We start from the raw sequence: 24,397 nt of genomic DNA, 5'->3' as shown, positions 1-24,397 counted from the left end.
GACAATCCAGTCTTTGGTATCGCAGGGAGAAGTACCTAGTAGAGCAGAGGTCCTTAAACACGACCCCAGCGACCTAGGTAATCCATGTTTTTACATGCTCCCTAAGATACACAAGATCCGGGAATTGTCTGACACTCCACCTGGAAGGCCGATTGTGTCGGCTATCTCATGCCCCACTGAGAAGGTATCGCAGTTCCTCGATGCGGTATTTCAACGTATAGTTCCCACCCTGCCATCGTATATCAAGGACACTAACCATGCTCTTGGTGTCATTGACGAAATTCGATTCCAGGATGAACGTCCACGGCTGATTTTCACCATTGATGTGAAGGCACTGTACACATCCATACCGCATCCTGACGGACTGCGTGCCATCAGGCATTTCGTCGACCGTCATCCATTACCAGGGATTTCCAGCAACAGAATTGTGAGGCTCACCGAACTTGTGCTCACACTCAACACTTTTGAGTTCAATGATGTATTTTTCCATCAGATCTCAGGTGTTGCGATGGGCACCAAGATGGGTCCCTCATATGCTAACCTCATCATGGGCTACCTTGAGGAAACTTTCTTCCGTCAGTACAGTGGACCTGCCCCCGAGCTGTTCAAAAGGTACATTGACGACTGTTTCGGCATTACGTCATTGATCCACAGCCAGTTGAAAGGGTTCATCCTAGCGATGGACTCCTTCCACCCGTCCATAGAGTACACTTATGAGATTTCAACCTCTCAGGTGAACTGTTTGGACATCAAGGCTGTATTGACCAGCACGGGAGTACGGACCACTGTACACTACAAGGAAACGGACAGTCACAGCTACCTGCTCTATCGGTCATCCCATCCGGTGAAGTGCAAAGACTCCATCCCATTCAGTCAGATACTCCGCTTGCGGAAACTCTGTCTGGAAGATGATGAATTTGCGCTTCAACGTGATCGCATGCTCGATTTTTTTAGGGCACGGGAATATCCCGAAAGGGTTTTGCTTAAGGCTGTCCGGAAAGGCAGCCTCGTGTCGAGAGAAGCAGCAATGAGGCCTCGCAATGCCAGGAAGCAGGAGACACGGCGTCCCATTTTAGTCCTCACGCATCACCACCATGCCGATCAAGTGAGGAACATCCTATTGCAGAACTATGGGATCCTCCAGGCGGGCGAAGACACCCACAGAGTTTTCCCAGAACCCCCGTTGGTAGCATATCGACGGGATCGTAACCTGAGGGATCTCCTTGTCAGAAGCCGCCTGGAACCCATACCCAGGGATGGACCTAAAGCCAAATCGTGTATGCGACCCCGATGCAAGACTTGTGGGCACCTGTGTGAGTACGACAGAGTCAGCTTTCCAGACAAGATTTGGGACATCAGGCGGCCGTTTACTTGCACTGATCGTAATCTAGTCTATGCGATTACGTGCTCCCTGTGTGGGATTGCTTACGTTTGTGAGACCGGAAAGAGGCTGGGTGACAGATTCGTGCAGCACTTGCGTGACATATCGAACTGTGCAGACACAGCAGTGGCCAGACACTTCAATCTGCCAGACCACTGCGATGTACAGTTTGTGCGTGTGTGTGTGCTAAGTTTTTGCCATTCGGACACTTCCGCCCGTAGGGAAACTCACCTGATCAAGTTGTTGGGAACGCTGACTCCACGCGGACTCAACACCAGGATTGACCACCACTAGATGTCAACGTCACCCATATTCATCACCACTGCTGCTCTCACTACTGCCACTACAGCTACTGCTGCTGCTGCTACTACTACTACTACTACTACTACTACTACTACTACTACTACTACTACTACTACTACTACTACTACTACTACTACTACTACTACTACTACTACTACTACTACTACTACTACTACTACTACTAATACTGCTACTACTGCTATTATTATTACTACTACTACTGCTACCACTGCTACTACTACTACTACTACTACTACTACTACTGCTACTGCTGCTACTACTACTACTACTACTACTACTACTACTACTACTACTACTACTACTACTACTACTACTACTACTGTTCATACTACTAAAACTACAACTCTACCTATCTATCTATCTATCTATCTATATCTATCTATCTATCTATCTATCTATCTATCTATCTATCTATCTATCTATCTATCTATCTATCTACTGATTATCCACCAATTCATAGTCATCTACCTTCCTAGCTATCTCTCATTATGTCCACTCATCCACTTTTTTATCCATTAATATACATATAGACCCAGCTATCACTCGGCTGTTTACTCGCCCTCTCTCACCCCCCCCCTTTTCTCTCTCTCTCTCTCTCTCTCTCTCTCTCTCTCTCTCTCTCTCTCTCTTTCTTTCTTTCTTTGTCCTCCCCACCTCTCTCTCTTTCTCCCTCCCCACCTCTCTCTCTCTCTCTCTCTCTCTCTCTCTCTCTCTCTCTCTCTAATTCCCCCTCTCTACCGGTCCGCCTCAAACAACCCTCCCCCTTTCTCTCTCTCTCTCTCTCTCTCTCTCTCTCTCTCTCTCTCTCTCATCTCTCCCCTCTTTTCTATCTATCTACCTATCTATCTGTCTATCCATCAATCTATCTATCTATCTATTTATCGGTGTATTCCACTTTACTATCGCATCGCCACCCGTATTTCTTTCGCGAAGATTCGACCTTCGCTCATCCAACAAACCCCCCCACCCCCCCCCCCCACCTCCGCCGTGACCCTTTCACCTCGCCCCCTCCACCGCCCCCTACTGTTCCACTACAACTTTCTACTACTACTACTACTACTACTACTACTACTACTACTACTACTACTACTACTACTACTACTACTACTACTACTACTACTACTACTACTACTACTACTACTACTACTACCCATATGTCTTTTATCTTCCATTATAGTCTGGAAAGTTCTGTTCCCTGTCGATGACCTTTGCTTATCAATTAGATCACCCCCCTGGGGCACCCTATCCTCTACCCACGCCACGCTAACATTTCATTCATACTGCAACCACCATTGAGTACAGACGATACAAGTTATTTTTCATTATATTTTATTTGTTTTCCACGTTTATTTGTGTATTGTTGTGCTGACGAAGGGTTTGTACCCGAAACGTCCATTGTCTGTTTTGTTCCCATACGAAGCCTTTTCCATTTTCACTCTGTCGTTAGTATTTTACACCATCACTACCACCACTATTACAACAACCACCACCACATCATCATCACTACCTCTACTACTACAACCACCACCACAATATCATCACTACCACTACTACTACAACCACCAGCACCACATCATTATCACTACCACTACAACTATACCACCACTATCACATCATCATCACTACCACTACTACTACAACCACCACAACCACATCGTCATCACTACCACTACTACTGCAACCACCACCACCACCATATCATTATCATTACCACTACTACTTCAACCACCACAACCACATCGTCATCACTACCACAACTACTACAACCACCACCACTATATTATCATTATCACTACCACTACACCACAACTCCATCATCATCACTACCACTACTACTACACCATCACTACCACCACTATTACAACAACCACCACCACATCATCATCACTACCTCTACTACTACAACCACCACCACCACAATATCATCACTACCACTACTAATACAACCACCAGCACCACATCATTATCACTACCACTACAACTATACCACCACCAGCACATCATCATCACTACCACTACTACTGCAACCACCACCATCACCACCATATCATCATCATTACTACTACTACTACTATACTATACTACTACTACTACTACTACTACTACTACTACTACTACTACTACTACTACTACTACTACTACCACTACTACTACTACTACTACTACTACTACTACTACTACTACTACTACTACTACTACTACTACTACTACTACTACTACTACCACCACCACCATATCATTACCATTACCACTACTACTACAACCACCACAACCACATCGTCATCACGACCACTACTACTGCAACCACCACCACCACCATATCATCACCATTACAACTACTACTACAACCACCACATCATTATCACTACCACTACTACTACAACAACCACCACATCATCATCACTATCACTACTACTACAACTACAACCACCACCACCACAGCATCATCAACACCACTACTACTACAATCACCAATACCACATCATCCTCACTATCACCAGTACTACAATCACTACCATTAGGTTTTGGGGCTTTACTTCTTTTGAAATAAGGAAACTTCGGGATTGTATTTGGCATTGTGTTTATATATCATAATATAATTCTAATCAGTTATCTATTTAGAACTAGATACTATACAATATGTATGCCAAATACCATTCCAATTCCTTTTTCTTGTGTGCGGGAATTCCTCTTTCGGCATTGAAATTCCTACGAGTGGTGTCTGAAATTCCTGTGAGCCAAATTTAAAGTTGGCGTCTCTTTGCTATGATGATGCAGTGAGTGTGAGAGTCATCACTACACACATAATCAACAGAAACAATTTAAAAACATAACTATGACACGAAACCACCCACGCACGGGGCTATACTATTTATTCTTTTCTCTATATAGAACAGGACAAGACAAACAAGAGCTTGACTCTCTCTCCACTTAGCATTGATGTTTGTCGTCTGACGAGTTCAATTCTCGGTCGACCTGTCAATATTCCTTTTTGCCTATGACGTAATCATTAATATAATGTTGTGTGGTTTTGACCGTGAAGAAAACCTTAAGAAGTCACATTTATATCATTTTAGAGACATCGTTTTGAATAATTTTGAGTTAAACGAGCGAGCAGTAAGTTATTTTCTTAGATTTCATGAACGGCTGATCAGCGCTTGTTTACTATAGTAACGTGATTCCCAGCCCATGTCTCAATGGCGGATATTTTTCTCATCGAGGCCGCTGATTGATTAGCCAATAAGAGCACCGTACGGTTTCCATTGGGTAAATTCCTTGAGACAGACAGATAGATAGATAGATAGATAGATGGATAGATAGATGGATAGATGGATAGATGGATAGATAGATAGATAATATATAGATTGATGAATGGATAGATGGGTTGGTGGAAGGATGGCTAGGGGATGGATAAAGGAATACTGACATAATCCTTACGTTCTTACTGCGCGTTAATACAAGCGCAGGTAAATTAGTGGGGCGTTTGTCTTCTTTTGACCTCATCACTGCCTTCTGTATTATTCAAGGAAGTTAAGGCAATTTTTCTTTATTCAATTCTGTGGTGTCTGGCGTCAGTCTCTCTCTATTCTCGATTCATCCGATAACTGCTGACATCTTAAATACGATGGCGGCGATTAGCCACTAAAAAGTGGCTTTTGTCGGTTCTGCTCCTAGTAGTCTGTGATGTCAGGTTGCCACGTAGGTACCAATGATACTCGTTGCACGTACTCGTGTGAAACGATACTTAAATATTGCTTTTAGAGATTCAAAATCTTCAGAATTTTGCAGATAATAAAAGTGACAAATGAAATAAACGACTTTGAGAAATCTTTATTAGCAACTTTTCCATTTATGAACAAATGCTTTGAGAAAAAAGGAGAGAGAGAGAAAAAAAAATAAAGGAAAAATAACACATTTATCAGAATTCAGAATATCATTCATATCGATAAAAGTAAGAATTGTTGTGAAGAGGGGCGTAAAAAAAGTGAAGAGTTACACAATTTACGGGGAAGAAGAGATTCTGCCAATCGCTTTACCAACAATCGAGCATATCTCAGAAAACTAAACATTTGACGAAAACTTTCATAGCAGACTTTGTTTTTCTTCACCCGAAGAAAATGGAAGATCAATCTGAAAAAATAGATTCGGCAACCCGACTCCATGTAAGTAAATTCTGGTTTTTCTTGTCTTGTCCTAAGTTTTCATCGTCCTCGGTCCTCCTTGACTCTAGAATCTAAACTGAAACTTTTTTTTTGTTTTTTTTTATTTTAACCTACTGAAACTCGACTTAGACTCAACTAAACTCAAACTCAACTTTCTAGACTCATACTTATATCTACTCATACTTATACTAAACGTAAAAGTAAAAGAGTCTTCCAAAATTTCAAGAATGATCGTGGTGGTGGGTTGGTTGCCACTCCTTTACAGCCGACACTTGCTTTCGGTTCGGAAGAGGTCCTGGGTTCGAGCCTCGCGCTTGGCCCATAGTTGAGTCCTTGGAGAAGGCTCTTTACTTACATTCTCTCACCGTACTCAGGTGTAAAACGAGAAGATACCTGGCCGTTAACAGCGTTGTCTTAGTCCCCCCAAAAATACTGTAGGCCTAATCTCGCCTGCGTCATGTCCCGTACTAAATGTTATGTGTTGCTGTTGTCCAGAGACCCCTTGTAAAGCGCCTTGAGCGCGTTTAGTGGATATTGTGCTATATAAAAGCTCAAGTTTAAAAAAACAAAACAATTTTTTTTAGGAAATACTCATAGCCTACTATACTCAGAAAAGAACAAACTCTTTAAATTACAGTAAAATTACTTTAAACCGAAAAATACCTTAAACCGCAAAGAATTTAATAAATTGTACTAGTTTCTTCATTATCTTTGTACTAATTCTTACGATGAACCGAAATACTTCTAAGAAGGACTTTCTTTAAACCGAAACAACTTGAGAGCACCTTCCCTTTTTCTCTATCTATTTTTCTTCAAAAATTCGGGAAGGTGGCACCACATAATAATGCCCGGCGATATTAAAATAAAGAGCGTAAGTATAAGATGAGGGTGAGGGGTGGGGGTAGGCAAACACTTCGATCACTGCACTTGGGTTTGGCCAGCACCACTATTGAAGACTGGAAAAGGAAGACAACGGGTGGCTGGCAGGCAAAAAATGAGGAAAGAGGGGAGTTGGGGGGTAGAATCATGCAAGCGAGATGTTCTCGCTCGTGTGTTGATGCTTTGGAACTGACCATAAGGAGGGGGGTGGTAGACAACTTACCATTGACATGCCATTTCATTTCCACTTTGATTGAATGTGTGTGTGAGAGGGGGAGGGGGGGGGGGGGGGGTTCTATGTAATTAGGCATTTGAACCTAATGGCTTTTCAACAAAAGAGGGGTGTTTAGTAGACAGCTTAGCATTGACACGCCTTTTCATTTCCATTTCACTTCACCTCTGAGTAGCTGCGCATCATTCATTATCAATTATCGCACAAGAACTTTCGATCTTATTTTAGCTTTGCATTTTACTAAAAGAAAGCACTGTGCTTAAACGTTGAGTTTAAAATCAAAATACTATGTGAAGTCGATGAAAAAAAGGTTGATCAAGACGGAGGTATGTAAAATGCACGGCATCCCGAACTCAACTCTTTCAACAATTTTGAATTGAAAACGAAAACCGCCAAAAATATTTTTAAAACACACCAAAAAATTTTTTTATTAAAAAATAATAATTTTTAAAGGGGTTACAAAGACAGCATTTATTCAACAACTACATTTAAGGGGAAACCCATGATACGATTAAATGAGCAAATATCTTAAAAAGTTACTCCCCTTGAAAAACATCGAAAAACGGGAACTTGCTTTAAACCAAAATGTCTTTAAACCGAAATGGTTTAGAAGGTCCCCAAAATTTCGGTTTAAAGTAATTCTACTGTACTTTAAAAATCGATACTAAGACAAAGGTTCTTTTAATTTTAATGTTAATAGATAAAAAGCACATTCAATGAATTATGCCTAAAGTCTGATAACAAGAATTAATATTCCTGATAATAGCCATCACTTATTTCTTTTTTTCTTTACTTTGCTATCTAGGTCATAATGTAATATATCATAATATAGTTGGTGTTGTATTTGTATTGATTGCCATTATAATAATAAATATTTGAATATCGGCGTAAGGAAGTGTCAATTGCCAAGGTTCATCAACTGCCAAGGAGTCAAATTGGAACTCGTTCAGCTGCATGCTGTGATATCAGGCGAGCCTCGATTTGCACTCATACGAATCTTGAAGCCTGTAACTTTCCTCCAATCATGCATTCCTTGTCAATCGTTGTTGAAAGGTTTGAGTCTACACTCGTAAGCGTTTGTTTTTAATTTTTATAAATGTCTTTTCACAAATTCCAAGGTGAGTTAATATCATATCAAAACAAAAATTACTGTTGTTTTCGGATCCAAAATCGGATTCGGTGGAAAAAACAAACAGAAGAACGAAGTAGCAAATTCCTGTCGGATTAAAAATAAAAGTAGGATTTCCTTTGTTTTAAAGGAAAATATATAGCACAGCATCATGATGAGGAAAATTTCATGTAAAACTGTGGCAGTTAATATAGTAAAGTTGATGATTTACCAACTGGCATAGTCCGAGACAAAAAGAGGAGAGAGAGAGAGAGAGAGAGAGAGAGAGAGAGAGAGAGAGAGAGAGAGAGAGAGAGAGAGAGAGAGAGAGAGAGAGAGAGAGAGAGAGAGAGAGAGAGAGAATATCTGAGAAAATGAGAGTACTAATATTAACGTATCATTCCATACTCCTTGGCAGTTAAGAGTTAATGATTTACCAACTGGCAAGCGAGGCAAAAAGAAGAAATGAGAGAGAGAGAGAGAGAGAGAGAGAGAGAGAGAGAGAGAGAGAGAGAGAGAGAGAGAGAGAGAGAGAGAGAGAGAGAGAGAGAGAGAGAGAGAGAGAGAGAGAGAGAGAGAGAGAGAGAGAGAGAGAGTAAAAAGAATCTTGAGAAATAAAGAAAATGAGAGTAATTATTACTATTGATATCACTCTGTGGCAGTAAATAGTAGATAGTTGATGATTTACCAACTGGCACGATCCATGGAAGAGGAAATGAGTGAGAGAGAAGGGAGAAAATGGGAGAAAGAAAGAAAATAACAAGAGCATTATTAATATTAATAACAATGAGAGAAAGAGATAAGAACAGAGAAAGAGAGAAAAATAGAAAGGAGGACATGACAGAGAGAAAGAGAGAGAGAGAGAGAGAGAGAGAGAGAGAGAGAGAGAGAGAGAGAGAGAGAGAGAGAGAGAGAGAGAGAGAGAGAGAGAGAGAGTGAATGAGAGAGAAAAGAGAAAATGACAGAGAGACGAAAAAAAGAAGAGAAAATGATAGTATTATTAAATATTAATATTTTGTGACACTTTGTGCTTTGTGACACTAACATTACTCTGTGACACACATGTAGTTGATGAACTGACACAGTCCTTGGCAATTGACGATTTGTCAATTTTCATGGTCCTTGGCAATTGACGCTACCTAGGCGTAAATATATTTCCCTCTCAGACATGTGTGAATTAAAAGTTGTTTAAAGATACAACGCATACATTCTAAAAGAATAATTAAATTTCGAGGGTTTTAACATTCTGTTCATATTATTAATATATTGAAAGGGACAGTTGAGGCTAAAAAAAAAGAAAAGAAAAAAGAATAGAAATGAAAAAGAGAGGTTTGTGTTGAGTTATTTGCAAGATCATATCTACTCCTTCATCTTTGAAATCATTTAAGTAGCCTTGCCCCCCTACTCCCTCACCACCTCCATCAACATATTAAGATAATTGTGCTAATATTTTGCTTAAAGAAAAGAATGAATTTATAAATTTTCTTGATAAATTATAAAGAGAAACAAGAGAGTGGCTCGTTTCATTTCATGCTTTGTCAAATGGGTGTTTTCATTTCATGAATAATGAATGATATTAATAATAAAATTTAAAATATAATAATAATAATGATATGAATAAAAATCATTAAAAATATGACATTAATAATAATAACCGAGGAAATAGACCCAAAACAAACATAATACAATGATTGTTAACACTATTATATATTTTTTGATGCAGTAACATCGCTCGATGTTGCCAATAATGACAGACCAACAAAGGGAAATAACTCAGGAAATTTAATTCACAGAAATCATTAGATTATGTTTATTATGAACACATATATACGTTTCTGCATTAAAGACACTTAAGTCTCCTCTTGATGACTGTGTTTAAAGGCGGCATGGACTGTAATTTCATTTCTGGTTAATGTTCATCATAATGTTATCACATAATAATTTGCATAGATTTAGAGTTTTTTTATATGATTGATATTGATAACCCCAAGAAGTAGGACAATTTATAAATATTTGTTTTACATAGATGGGCCATTAGATTAAATGGTGAGGGAGAGAGGGGTGAGGGGGGGGGGGGGGGGGGGGGTTATACTAAACTGAATGGTTCGCATCAGAGAAATCTTTAAAAGATAACATAAAACAGCCAAAACAGGTTGATTCAAATGCTATTGAAACAATGACTGGGAATCTTATTCAGATACATGGACAAAACTTTCCTTTCCTTGCACCTAAAATTCTGAGTTTGAACCCCCACCCCCTCCTGCTGTATCCTTGCCCAATACCCCAATTCGGATAACAAGCGGGTAAAACATTTTACCCCTAGAGGTTGGTTATTATTAGGTGATGACCTCTGTATTAAATTATTTGAAATATAATTTTTGCTTTTGAAAACTATTGATATGCCTTAAATTTTAATTCTAATTCCTGCTTCAATTTTACCCTAAACCTTTTTGTTTCTCATTAAATGGCTAAATGTCTTTAAAGCCAGAAACTGATAATTGTTTATTTATTGTTATTTAACCCCTAATCTTTTAAGATTATACGATTTCACAATATTTCCACTTGTTTTATTGGTTTAAACTTAAATAAACGTTGAAAAGATTGCTGATTGGTCATTTGAAAAAATCTTTCAGTAGGGAATTTCAAATATCTTTTGATTATGAAACATATTTTCTAAAATGATCATTACAGATAACTTGAATTTATTGGAAATTAAAGCCTTTTACTGGTTGCGAAACATCAAAGACAGGAAATAATCCTATATTATTAGATGTTCATCTACGTTCAGCTTGTTCTCAAAGTTACTACAAATTGCCCTTTTTCTTATATAAGTTAAAATGTATGTTTGCATGAATTTCCAAATTATGGAACCATCTAGTAGATGTGTTTCTTTCAATCTGTAATTTCATACATATGGTTTGTTACCAGCTTTAATCTGTTCATGCTGTCAAATAGCTGTTTGGTGAAGGTCCTTTAAAGCGCGAAACTATATGTGAAATTATCCTTGTGCGAATTATTAAACAAATTTTCTTCATAAGGAAGTTGAGTTTTTAGATTTCACTATTTTGATTAAAGAAGCAGATTCATAATAATATAATTCACTTTTATTTTAAAGAATTTTAATATTATCATCTCGATTGATAATCTTCGTTTGTGAGCAATTTCAATTTAACAAGTTAGAGAAGGGAGGTTGATTGGAGTTCTTTTCTCCAATTTAGATGATAGAAAATAAAGGAAGTTATCTTCTGGTCTAACATACACTTGACTTCTAACTATCCAGTCACCAGAAGAGTGGGCAGAGGCACTTTATTAATGAAAAAAAAAAAAAGAAAGATAAGAAAACTGAGTATGAAATTTTGAGTTCTGTTAGCTTGTTGGTCATGTGATTTACAATCACATCCATTCTTTATAGATAGAAGATAACTGAGATCTGAGATAATTTTATCTTTTCGTTAGCTTCTTTTTATATAATTTGTTATCTGTTATTTATCGTTTAATTGTTACTTTTACCTACGTTTTCTTTTTCTTATATTTATTTATTTATTTTTAAAATAACCAACACACCTGACTGTGTTATCAGTTTACAAAATGCTTTATCATTCCATGTGACGTCGTGGTCCAGTAGTATGACAATCAATTTCTGACTTATAGGTCCATGGTTTGAGTCTGGCTATGAGTAGAGTAAACTTGAGTTTTGGAAAAGGCTTTTTAAATTCTTTTACCATGTCCCAATATATCTGGCTAATTAATGGATTGTCCCTATCATAAAAAAAAAAACTGATAAAAGTGCCTGATATCTCTCGTCTCTCCCAACACGTTTAGTATTGCTGTAAACTTGAGAACTATTATAAAGTACTTCAAATGCATTAAGTGAATATTGATTGCTCTAACGGAAAGCTGATTTTTTTTTTTTTTTTGTAAAGCTCACTCAATGTCAATACTTCTTCTTTTCTATGCAACTGAAAATCATCTCAATACCCATACCTAGTTCATTTCTTAGCTCATTTTAAAATTGATTTTCCGATCCATCGTTTACCAGATAATCATGCCTTCTTTTGAGTTGCTAGAGAGCATTTTAGTCGATTTCTTTCCCTTTACGTTCTCATCTCTGGGTTCTTCCTTCTCAATTGACTCCTTTTAAAATTACCAATTACTATTCTTCCACCGTTAATTTATGCATAAATGAGATTTTCTTGCTGCTACCATGATTACTTACATGGTCCCTCTCTCTATTTATCTCTCCCTCTCTTTCTCTCTCTCTCTCTCTCTCTCTCTCTCTCTCTCTCTCTCTCTCTTTCTCTCTCTCTTTCTCTCTCTCTCTCTCTCTCTCTCTCTCTCTCTCTCTCTCTCTCTCTCTCTCTCTCATGCATTCTTTTGAGTTGCTAGAGAGCATTTTAGTCTATTTCTTTCCCTTTACGTTCTCATCTCTGGGTTCTTCCTTCCCAATTTACTCCTTTTTAAATTACCAATTATTATTCTTCCACCGTTAATTTATGCATAAATGAAATTTTCTTGATGCTACCATGATTACTTACATTGTCCCTCTCTCTCTATTTCTCTCTCTCCCTCTCTTTCTCTCTCTCTCTCTCTCTCTCTCTCTCTCTCTCTCTCTCTCTCTCTCTCTCTCTCCTACCCAATCTTAACTTCACCCCCCCCCCTCTCATCCCTGTCCATTTGTGTGTGCGTTAATAGCTGAGTCATTGAGACCACATTCTCTCTCTCTCTCTCTCTCTCTCTCTCTCTCTCTCTCTCTCTCTCTCTCTCTTTCTCTCTTTCTCTCTCTCTCTTTCTCTCTTTCTCTCTCTCCCCCCCTCCCTCCCTACCTCCCTCTCTACTACCCTTTCTTCCTCCCCCAATCTCAACTTCACCCGTGATCGACCCCTATCTCCTCGCGCGTGAAACGAGTGCTCTAACAGATGGACCATCGGGCCCATCCAAGAGTATTTCAATTTATTTTTTTTGGTGACTGACCGGCAACCAGTGTGTAAGTGGGTGTATTATTAATACCCATCACTTATGCCTACCCAGTATGATGATAAAGGTAAGCTTCTCTTAGTATTACAGTTCTGACCATTCTAGTACTTAAGTACATTAATAAATATGCCATTTAAAGACATAAATTGGGCGTCCGCGCCGCACCGCGTATGATAATACGTTTTTGCATTTTGAAAAGTTGGCAGCAGTATTAATGAATTGGGCCTTGAGATTTCTAGTTACACTTTTAAAAAAAAGATTTTCTTGAACCCTTTTTGGCAAAGCTGTGTGTATGCCCTGCTTTTTGGTCATTGTCTATAAAAAATCCATTTCGAAAAGAAGGGTGCATAAATTGCAGTGGAATCTCAATAAAACCAACACCGCAGACTAGAAATATTGGTTGACTATGAGCAAGGTTGACTTTATCTATTGTCAACTAAGACAGTTAGATTTGGGACCAACAAGAGGTGTTGACTCTTTATGGATTCCTCTGTGTAATGCTAACTCTGCATGTGTGTGTATGTTTGACAAAAACCTGCTTTGGATCCCCAAATCTGTTTCATCATTATGCATTTATTAGCCCTTAGTTGGGCAATGAGCACCACGGGTAGATGTATGTTTTCCCATATGACCACTCCTGTAAAGACTGATTGCCTAAATAAGCTCAGAAGACACCAGCAAAGCATCATCTTTCAACTAAGAACACAACACATACCGCTCAACAACCATTTAAGCAAAATTACAAAAGACACATCCCCTTCCTGCCCCTATGTCAACACCCCAATGAAACAGTAACACACCACTTGCTTGAATGTCAACCTCTTGAAGACCTGAGATGCACATTCCTCCCACCAAATCCAAGCATCAGTAACACACTTTATAGTCACCTGGAACAACTACAAAAGACATCTAACTTCTACGTCATGGCACAAGACCGAAGGGCTAGAGCTCAGGTGGTCGCTGGTTCGGATAAGTAAGTAAGTAAGACAAAAACCTGCTTTGCATCCCCAAATCTATTTCATCATTATGCATTTATTAGCCCTCTTCATAATTATTGGCATGTATCCACCCATTAATTTTTCCTCCAACTCTTCCGAGGTGCTTGCTGTTTTAAGTCCTTTCAACAATACGTATTTAAAAAAAAAGAAACATATAAAACGAATACAAATAGTGTTTCAACTTTCCAGCTATAGTAACTTTTTATTTGCTATAAAGAGTCAAAGATGCATAAATTAATGTTCACAGATCTTCATATTTTCACTATAACTTCACACAGAACGTTCAACAAGTGGCACAAGTAGGATTTGGAAACAATGCAGCAGCGTATGACGAACACCGACCTGGTTATACAGGAAAAAGTATTGAAGAAATATTGAAAGAAATTGTTTTGCCGAAGGAAATTAGTCGTGATTCTTTGGAATATGAAATACTTGAACTTGGTGCTGGAACAGGAAAATTGACGGAACTGGTTGCCCCTAAAATAATACCTGGGTACAGGTATCTTGCTATAGAACCATCATTAAGTTTCATTGAAGTTCTAAGATTAAAAGGTTTGCCGATAGACACAAAAAATGCATCAGCTTCAATGATCCCCTTGCCAAATAATTCTGTTCAGAACATACTTTGTGGCACGTGCCTGCATTGGTTTTGTGATGAGGACAGTCTGAAAGAAATCCACCGAGTTCTTGTGCTGGGAGGTAAACTTTTTGCACTTTCAAATGTCAAGAGATATGAAGAAGAATGGATGGTAGAGCTTCATAAGCAACGTGTCGAAGTAATGGCGCGGACAGGGGCTTAAACTATGTTTATGGTCAGCTCAATGGAATGGAAGAAAGCCTTGGATGCCACTGGTCTCTTCACAGAGTATAGACATGAAACTCTTCCTGGCATTGAAAGCCAAAGAAATCTGGACTCTATTTTGGATCAATTGCGAACTGTTTCGTGGTACAATGCTCTCTCAGATGACGAGCGTGAGACATACTTGGAGCAGTTGAGGAAGAATATATTGGCTTATCCGAATATCGACCCAGATAATATAATAATGCCTTTCAAAAGTCTGATGTCTGTTTTTAAGGCTAATGATCATAGTGCCAGTCATAAAGGCTAAGTTCACAGTAGATAATATTTGCTGTCCCCCAATTACTACCATAGTTAACTCCGCTGCACATTGGTTAATTGCTACACATTCCTGAAAGACAGAATTGTTTTCTATATAACCGCTCCGCTTGACAATTGCCTTTGGACAAGAAGGTCGAAGGTTCAATTCCAACTTTAATCAGCGCAAAGTGAAGTCACTGGAAAATGCTTTTTACTCACATTCTCTCACCGGTCGCCGTACTCAGGTGTAAAATAAGTACCTGGCGGTTAACAGCGTGTTTAATGTTGCTGTTGGCTAGGGACCCCTTTGTAATGCGCTTTGAGCACGTTTAGTGCATATTGCCCTCTATATTTACTCACCACAACCCTGGTTTAGAATTAATAGATACTAACTGTCGACACCGTCATACAAGTTCAGTTTAGCTGTTTCAAAACGCCTTGACCATATTTAGATATACCCCGTCTAATAGCTCACTTTTTAAATTCTTGAACTTATCAAAGCTAAACCAAAGGCATCTACTTTTTTCCTTCATGTAGGCAACTATTTATTTGGTATTGAAATGAAATTTTGCCAGATTCACATTGTCTTTTTTCACATGCTTGTGTCTTTGCATTTTTGCCATTGCCTGGAGTGAGTTATAGTTATAGTTTTATAAGTTTTGAAAAAATTTTGCTGAGGCATTTCATATATTTTATGACGAGGAAATGGACGGTCAGATGAATGTAGCTTTTTTTTAGACATGATATTGTTTTTTTTTGTTTCTTTGTTTTTCTTTCTTGTTCATCATCTTTATATGATAGAAATAGATAAATAAAAGTAAACATTATTATAAATGTTGTTTGGTTGAAGTTTGTAATCATATAAATAGATCAGCCCCTGTTACCTTCTACATACATTGACTTTCTCATCATCTTCCTTTCTGTTGCTGCTTGATTGACTTAAATGTGACGCAATCGCCATATATTCGCCAAAAACTACCAAAACCATAACAACAACAAAAAGTTAATCTCTTTCCAAAAGTTGTAAGACCTCCCACCCATAACGTTTGCATGCATTTTGCACGAGTTAATCAAATCATTTTCACGCTTTTAACGAATTGTCCTAGACATTTGAAATTTCAGGAAGTTGACCTATAACATAAGTACATGTGTATCGAAATGTGGAAAGCTTCGTTTTTCTGGTAATACAGTATTTCAGCGGTGATGTACCATCTTTAGAATGGGTTTAAATGGACGTTACATTTGTTCACTCAATGACCTTGGACCATGGCATCTAAGGGGACTATTTTATTTTATTTTTATATTGTCAAGTTAAAGTTGAGGATGTGTGGATCTATCTGAATGATCCTGAGATGTAATAAGAAATATAAGTCAAAATAATGCAAAAATAATGTGTCGGCTGAGAGATCATGCTCGCCGTATTCTGGTTTGCAGAAAGTGTCATATTCATCGATTTTTTTTAGCTATTACAAGTAAAACTGTGAATATCAGTCTCAGAAAAGTATTTTCTTTTTCATGACGTCGTCGCGTCATCTCTTAGTGCCCATATCACTAAGGACACCGTTGATGATATGGGTTTGAGAATTTGTCGCATCCTGCACATTCGCCCAATTTGGCTTTATGATAACCACACTTTTTCATATTTCCAGAAATGAAGATAGGTGTAAAAAGCATCCGTTTCGAATATGCAAAGTGTTTCCAATATCAAGGCCAAAATCACAAATTTGTCACTTTGGATGGCGGCAAGGTTGGAAATCAAAATTGTGCGCGTGAAAAAGCAGACCTGTAGCATTACCCCTTCATACTTAGGGAGTTAATGACGACAGCCTTAGGTTTATTAGGTGTTACGTCTAATATTATATATTTATCGATGTTTCTATGCAGAGCCTTACTAAAGCTGCCCATGGAGGATTTGGAAAAAATGCAGCAGCTTACGACACATACCGCACAGGTTATGCTGACAATACCATCGAGTTGCTACTAGAAGAGATTGTGTTGCCAAAGGAAATTAACTCCAGTTCTTTGAAGTATGAAATTCTCGAACTAGGTGCCGGAACTGGAAAATTAACAGAGTTGGTTGTCCCTAAAGTTCCAACTGGATACAGATATTTGGCTACAGAACCATCAAGAGATTTTCTTGATCATCTTAAATCTAAATCTTTGTCTGTAGAAACGGCTAATGTGATTGCTTCCAACATTCCCCTACCAGATAGTTCGGTTCAGAATATACTCTGTGGTTCGTGTTTACACTGGTTTTGTGACGACGAAAGTCTGAACGAGATTCATCGTGTTCTGGTTCCTGGTGGTAAAGTCATCGCACTCACCCACGTTGAAAAGTTCAAAGAAGGATCATGGATGATGGAAATATACAAGCAACGCTTTGAAGTGATAGAGCGAGTTGGAAATCCAACTATTACTTGGGGGTTTTCAATGGAATGGGAGACAATTTTAGATGATTGTAGTTTATTTACTACGGTCAAGAAAGAGTGCCATCCCGGTCAGGGAATTACAGCTGACCTCGACTTTATATTGAAATATGTTGGTACCATTTCCTGCTATAATGCACTTCCAGATAATGTGTGCCAGGAGTATTTGGATCGTTTAAAGGAAAATATCATGGGCTACCCGGATCTCAACCCAGATAATATGACACTACCTTTCACAAATTTTCTATTTGTCTACACCGCCAATTAAGTTAATGAAATGGTGAGAACCTGAAGAATCAAGACTGGTTGTGCAGTCATTGTATTATTGAATTTATTCATTGTAATTGTAGTCAAGATAATGCTACTCCAGAATTTTCTTTTTAAAAATAGAGATTTCAGAGATACAAGCATTCAATTCAAAAACTGAAAAACTATCTAATAATGCATTGAAACGCTGAAGCTAACAGTTGGTTGACATTCAAAAGCTCCTAATTAAAAAAAAAAACAACAACAAAAAACAAATAAACACACAAAAAAAACCCCTCAAAAACAAACAGAAACAAACAAAAACAAACAAAACAAAACAACAAAAAATCCCAAATAAACGGCATGTTATGACATTTAAAGAATGGCATTTTAAGTTTAGTAAAATATGACTGATTTATCAAGATGCCAAAGTACGCGGTAACAGTATTACGGTGCGGTCAAGGTGAAGTCTAAAGAGAATCCTGCTGTTCCTACATGTTTTATAGAATGACAATTTCTGAACAGAAAACAAGGGAATTAATCGATTACGTTGCGCTGGGGCCACATTTTTATTTTCGATATGCCAACGGTTCTGCTTTACTTGTCGTGTCTACCACTAGTGCTTTTATTTTTGATAATGGACGTTTTGTCTCGCATAATCCAAGTGTGTCCGAAATTCATTGATAATTGAAATGGCACTTGTACAACGGCAACCTTCTCTGGGAATCTGAAGAAAAACTGCATTACCTTTCAGTCATATAAAATTGAGATGGTTAAAGTTTACTTATAATTATAAGCCGGAATTGAGATCATTTAGCCGATTTTCTTTTCTGTTTGTTAGTCTACATGTAAACTAAGATGGACTTGAGATATGTTTGTAACAGACTTCTCTGTTTCTATACAGAGTCTCATGATAGATGGCCAAGTGGGGTATGAAAAGAATGCAGCAGCTTATGACAAATACCGCATTGGTTACGCTGAAAAGACTGTCAATATTGTTCTGGAAGAAATCGCAATGCCAAATGAAACGCCTTCAAGTGCTTTGAAGTATGAAATTCTTGAACTAGGTGCCGGAACTGGAAAGTTGACAGAATTGGTTATACCTAAAGTTCCACCTGGATACAGATATCGGGCTACAGAACCATCAAGAGATTTTCTTGATCTTCTTAAATCAAAATCATTGCCAGTAGAAACGGCTAATGAGATTGCTTCAAGCATTCCCTTACCAGATAATTCGGTCCAAATCATACTGTGTGGTTCGTGTCTACACTGGTTTTGTGACGACGAAAGTCTGAAAGAGATTCATCGTGTTCTGGTTCCTGGTGGTAAACTCATCGAGGTCGTCTACAAGAACGTATTTGAAGAGGGTTCTTGGATGATGGAAATACAAAAGCAACGCGCTGAAGTATGCCAACGTGCTGAGAATCCAGTGGTAACCCGTGGATTTGCATTGAAGCACAGGGAAGTGCTGGAGACTTGCGGTTTGTTTACAGCCGCCAGGAAGGAATGTCATTCTGGTACGGGAATTACGGGTAACCTGGACTATGTCTTGAACTTTTATCGCACCCTTTCCTGCTACGAATATCTTCCAGAAGATGTGTGTCAGGAATATTTAGACCGTTTAAGGAGGAATATTGTCGGTTACTCAGGTGTCAATCCACATAATGTAACAATTCCTTTTTTTGAATTCGTTTTTGTGTTCACCGCTATCTAATTCAATGCAAATCATGAATGTTAGATCGACTAAAGGATGGAAATCATGTATCTTTAAATGTCTTTTTTTTGAAAGATGAGCATGCATTTGCTTTTATAAATAGGACCCTTATGTTCGTCGCTGCCATATTATTGTTTCTTTTTGGTCGCCTTGTTTGTTTTTGAAGAAGTTTATTTATTTGTAATTGATTTTTGTTGTGTATAAGTATAAGTAATTGTTTCGTACTTAAAAATTATCAAAATCAAAGCCTTAAATCCTCTATTTATCAATGTCAAGATTATTTCAAGTTAATGATATCCAAGTAGATAACGGAGGCTTGGCCAAAAGGTCGGTTTCTTTTGTTACCTATTTTTTTTTTTCGGCGGGGGGGGGGGGGGGGGGGGGGGGGGGGGGGGGGCGGCGGTTGAAACATTGAAGACACTTAGGCTACTTCGAAAAGTTATAAAAAAAATAGCCTTTATCATTTTCTTTGAAATGAATATTGATAAAACAAAATTCGAAAATTGACAGAGTAGCACCAAAAGGCGGAAATTTGTACTTTGTCCACACCTTTTCAACATTTAGAAAGCTATTGCTGGGAGTTGGGAGGTATACTTTTGATGGTGGATCCTCCATTTTTAAAATTAATTTTTATCCCAGAGAAGCTGATGAAATCTAAAAATTTCCCACAGCTTCTCAAAATGAATTAATTTTGATAAGGTTTTATCTCAAACGTTATAAAAAAATACAACCCCTCCAACGATACACAAAAAAAAAAAAACAAACAAACCAATACAAAACTGGCGACTTCTCGGCACAGTCTTAGTCTTATTTGTAGATAGTTGGTAGTGGTTGTGGAAAGGGAAATTTGTGTAGTATGTTCTAGATCTAGATTCACGATGACTATTTGTCATTATCATGAATCAAAGCGGAAAGTGTGTGGAGTCTGTGAGGTACATGAGTTATATCTTGCTTATTCTTCTTGATCATGACTTTGAGTTGTAATGTAAAACCCAGCATGGTTTCCTCATTCGAATGTCCCGAATTTTTTCCTTATTATTCTTTGTAGTCATTCCATTCCTTCCTCGAACAAATTTCACTCATCCAACGTTGAAAAAAAATAATTAATGTATTTTTTTTTTCAATGGGCCCCGTGATCTCGACCACTGGTGATTTACTGTGACATTGTCAGTTACGTATTTGTTTTATCTTGTGTGTTTATCTACTCTGCAGGTGTGTCTAAATACGTCGTACATGCAAACACACGCAGCCAATCACACACACTTCCGCCGTTTTGCATAACCGATACCTCAATTATTTTATTCTTATCACTTTGCCATTCGTTTTAGTTTCAATGTCACACGCCATGATTTGCCAATGATTGGCTACGACGGTAAATGAACAGCTTGTAACATGTCATGTATAAAGTTATCTCCCTCAACATATCAATAAAGTAAATAAAAAAAAAATTCCCTTTTTTCATCTTCAAAAGGAAATATGTCTTATGATCTATTCCAAGGGAAGACTGGAATATTCTAGGCTTCAGCCGTAGTACAGCACCGCAACTTGCATGAGAAGGCTTCATAAAGCGATGAATATTCGAACTAGGTATTTTTCGAGTACATGGCAAAGTCCACACCGCTGAGCCTCATTTATTCTCTTTAGAGGCAATGATTGAGATAAAATGTAATGAAATACATGAAATACAATTTCCATTTCATGCAGCATAAAAGAATATGTTGAATGGAGAGTGTTTATTTTCACTGGGCGATATGATGCTTTCCCCAACTAAATCATATTATTTCTGGTTGACTTTTTATTCCCGACCAGGTATGTTGTCCAAAAGAAACAAACAAATTAAAAACGTGTGTGTGTTTGTATGGGTTTGTTTGTTTGTGTGTGTGTGTGTGTGTGTGTGTGTGTGTGTTCATGCTCATCTATTTCATTTGAACTATGGCTTTTAAAGTTAGTTTTGGGAGATGATATTTTTTCCTTGTAAATCATCTCTCTGTTGTGTAATGTATTATGTTTTGTTTACATATTATATATGATTTGTAAACATTTGAGTGTATTCCTCTTAGCGGGGATCTGTGCTTGTGACTGGATGAGACTTTTAGGTGATCTCTGTACTTTGATAAGTCTGCTCTTGGAATCTATATCTGTTTCCTATTTGATCCAATTCCCCTTTTTCTTACTCTTTCTTGGGTGCTTTTAATTGTAATTCTAGAACTTATTACTATCCCATTTTCTTCCTTTTTACTGGCACTGATATGACCTTAATGTGTTGCATCATTGAAAAGTGCCAGAAGAAAGTTGGTCACCGCCATGAAAACTGGCTGAAGTCCGAAGTGCAAGCAATGCTAAGATTTGGAAACTATGACACAAAAATGCAATGCTGGTGCACTCTTGGCAATGATAAATTTTAATGTCCTCAGTGGTTCGTTGTTAGGAAGTGACACCTTGGCCATAAACACATGATTAAAGATTCCTCAGGTAATTCATTAATTTATGATCTTTTGTATGCACTGATGACAGAAATACAGTGCTCGCTTGATTCTAATTCTAGCACGCTGAATTCCAGCACGCTCTGCAATACGACACGCATGAGCATAGGATTTCAGCACGTTCGGATTATAGCAATAGCAGGATTTTTGGCTTCTTCCGAGAGCGTGTAAAATCCATCGAGTACTGTGCTTTGATATTCAAATCAGTTATGTTAAAGAAAAATATGCAGTGAAAAAGCCTTTAGGGTTGGTACCTACATTCCACACGTGGTACCTTCATTATTTTCTTATAAGTTCATAGAATATGAAGAATCCGTGTTTCCTCTTTTTGTTAGGATTAAATGATATATGTAATAAAATAGCAACATGTAACAGCGACTTATTTCGTTAAGGTTGCCTCTAGTTTTATTTAGTATTAGCTCACTTGCAGATATCTACATTCTAGAAATATTTGTCATGAAATGAAATAGTTGCATATGTATTTCTACCATTCGGATTAATCATATACTTATTACTATTGCATGAATCAGGCAGAGATTACAAAGATCTGCTGAACAAGTGTGTATGAAAGGTGCGACTATGTGGTCTGTTGGTATGACACTCGCTGTCGGATCTGGGTTCGAGCCTCGCTCGGCGCATAGTTGATCCTCACCGTACTCAACTGTAAAATGATTACCTGGCCGTTAACAGCGTTGTCTCTGTCCGGAAAAAAAAAATGTAATATCGCCTAACAGGCGTCATGTCTCATCCTACATGTTAAGTGTCGCTGTTGACCAGGGACCTCTTGTCAATCGCTTTGAATTTGCACTGAATAAAATCTCAATTTTAATTTTTATACAAAGCAAGAAAGAAAAATACAAGACAATAAAATATATGATTACAACCGACCTGAACATGTTTACATGTCTGATAACCGGACGGAATTTTGTGCTCGTTCTTTACATTGTTGTAATGGATAATAATTTGCGTTGGTTTGAGAGAATTTACAACTATGAGACCATAATAATTAGGGTCATCAGACCTGCAGATAAGTACATGTCGATTACAACGCTTGCTTCAGTATTTGATCATTATTGTTTTGTCATACTGATGCGTTCATAGTATCTGTTCTTCATTGCATAGAATCACATGTCTTTACTATTCAGATTTTTTACTTTTATATTATAATGATTTGAGGAGTGCTGTCTTACCCTAAAAATTATTTTATATTTTATTATTAATACTCTGAAATAAAGAAAAGCAGAACATGCTTCAATTTACAAACGAGGACTTCAGTCTAGTTGTACGTATATTTGGGATCGTTCTACACACATACGCACACACACACACACACACACACACACTATATATATATATATATATATATATATATATATATATATATATATATATATATATAATATATATATATATGTATATATATCTCTTTCAAATTATTGGACCAGCAGGTAATCACCAGTCTATTAACTGGATGGGGTCGCTTTCCCTCCCATGATGGGCAGGAGGTCATATGCTTTCTTCTACTTGGTTTTGCTCTGGACCATGCTGGAGTCCTTGGCTGGAAGGGAAACAGTCAAATGTGTAATATTAGCTTTGGGAAATGATATACTTTCCTTGTAAATAAATCTCCCTCTTATGTATTGATCGTTATATGTTTGTTTTGAATATGTTTTGTAAACATTTGAGTGTATTTCTCTTAGTGGTACCCTGTGCTGGTGTCTGGATGAGACTTTTAATATGTGATCTATAACTGAGTATATTGATGTTATGCTCTTGGAATCAACACCTATTCCCTATTTGAACCAATTTCCCCTTGTCTTACTTTTTCTTTGATCTTTGGTTCTTTAATTGTAATTCTAGAATATTATTTGACTATCCCTAAACTGTCGATGAAATTATCCCAAGTGTCGCAAGCGCCGTAGGCCTCCCTAATACAAGGGGGGAAAATGGCTAATTTGTTTCAAAACCACATCGAACGAAGACGGGACGACGACCGACTGGCTGTAAAAATAAACCAGTAGTAAATCTGGATTAAAAGATTACAATAAAAGCTTCAAATTAATATAAATAATGGGTGTTCAGTCACGAGAATTATATGAAACTGATCCCCCTCCCTTTATTTTGGCTTTAAAAAAAGTGTTGACGGAAATCCCTTTTTTGGTTTTATAGTTTTAGGTCGCATGGGTGTACGATCCGATAGTGATGTCGTTTCTTCTTCTCGTTACTAGCCTATCCTGCTTCTTTGGTTTGTGATTGTATTTTTGACAGGGGATTTTTTTCTTTTCTGTAAATCTTCTGCCTGTTTGTTCTTGGTTATTTATAGTTTAGCTTATGATATCTTTAGGTTATGATTTTGATTTACATTTGTAC

The 24,397-nt window shown here is 37.7% G+C and overlaps 1 protein-coding gene across 4 annotated transcripts in view; it reads left to right on the top strand.

Annotated features, from left to right (window-relative positions):
- Positions 1-5,173: 5,173 nt before the first annotated feature.
- Positions 5,174-24,397, top strand: part of LOC144973292 (uncharacterized) — a 30,819-nt gene continuing 11,595 nt past the window's right edge. Inside the window, exons 1-2 of one of the 4 annotated variants that reach the window (XM_078915562.1) lie at positions 5,175-5,868; positions 17,043-17,864. In XM_078915562.1, coding sequence (XP_078771688.1) covers positions 5,824-5,868; positions 17,043-17,852 — 855 coding nt within the window. In that variant the 5' untranslated portion in view covers positions 5,175-5,823 and the 3' untranslated portion in view covers positions 17,853-17,864. Of the gene's footprint in view, positions 5,869-17,042; positions 20,322-24,397 lie in introns of those variants that run through there. The other 3 variants (XM_078915561.1, XM_078915563.1, XM_078915560.1) reach the window with 3 other exon arrangements.

The sequence above is a fragment of the Berghia stephanieae genome, chromosome 5, assembly GCF_034508935.2.
Source record: "Berghia stephanieae isolate SIO BIC M18660-M18661 chromosome 5, UCSD_Bste_1.3, whole genome shotgun sequence".
Classification (NCBI taxonomy): Eukaryota; Metazoa; Mollusca; class Gastropoda; order Nudibranchia; family Aeolidiidae; genus Berghia; species Berghia stephanieae.
This window is presented reverse-complemented; position numbering and strand designations above follow the sequence as displayed.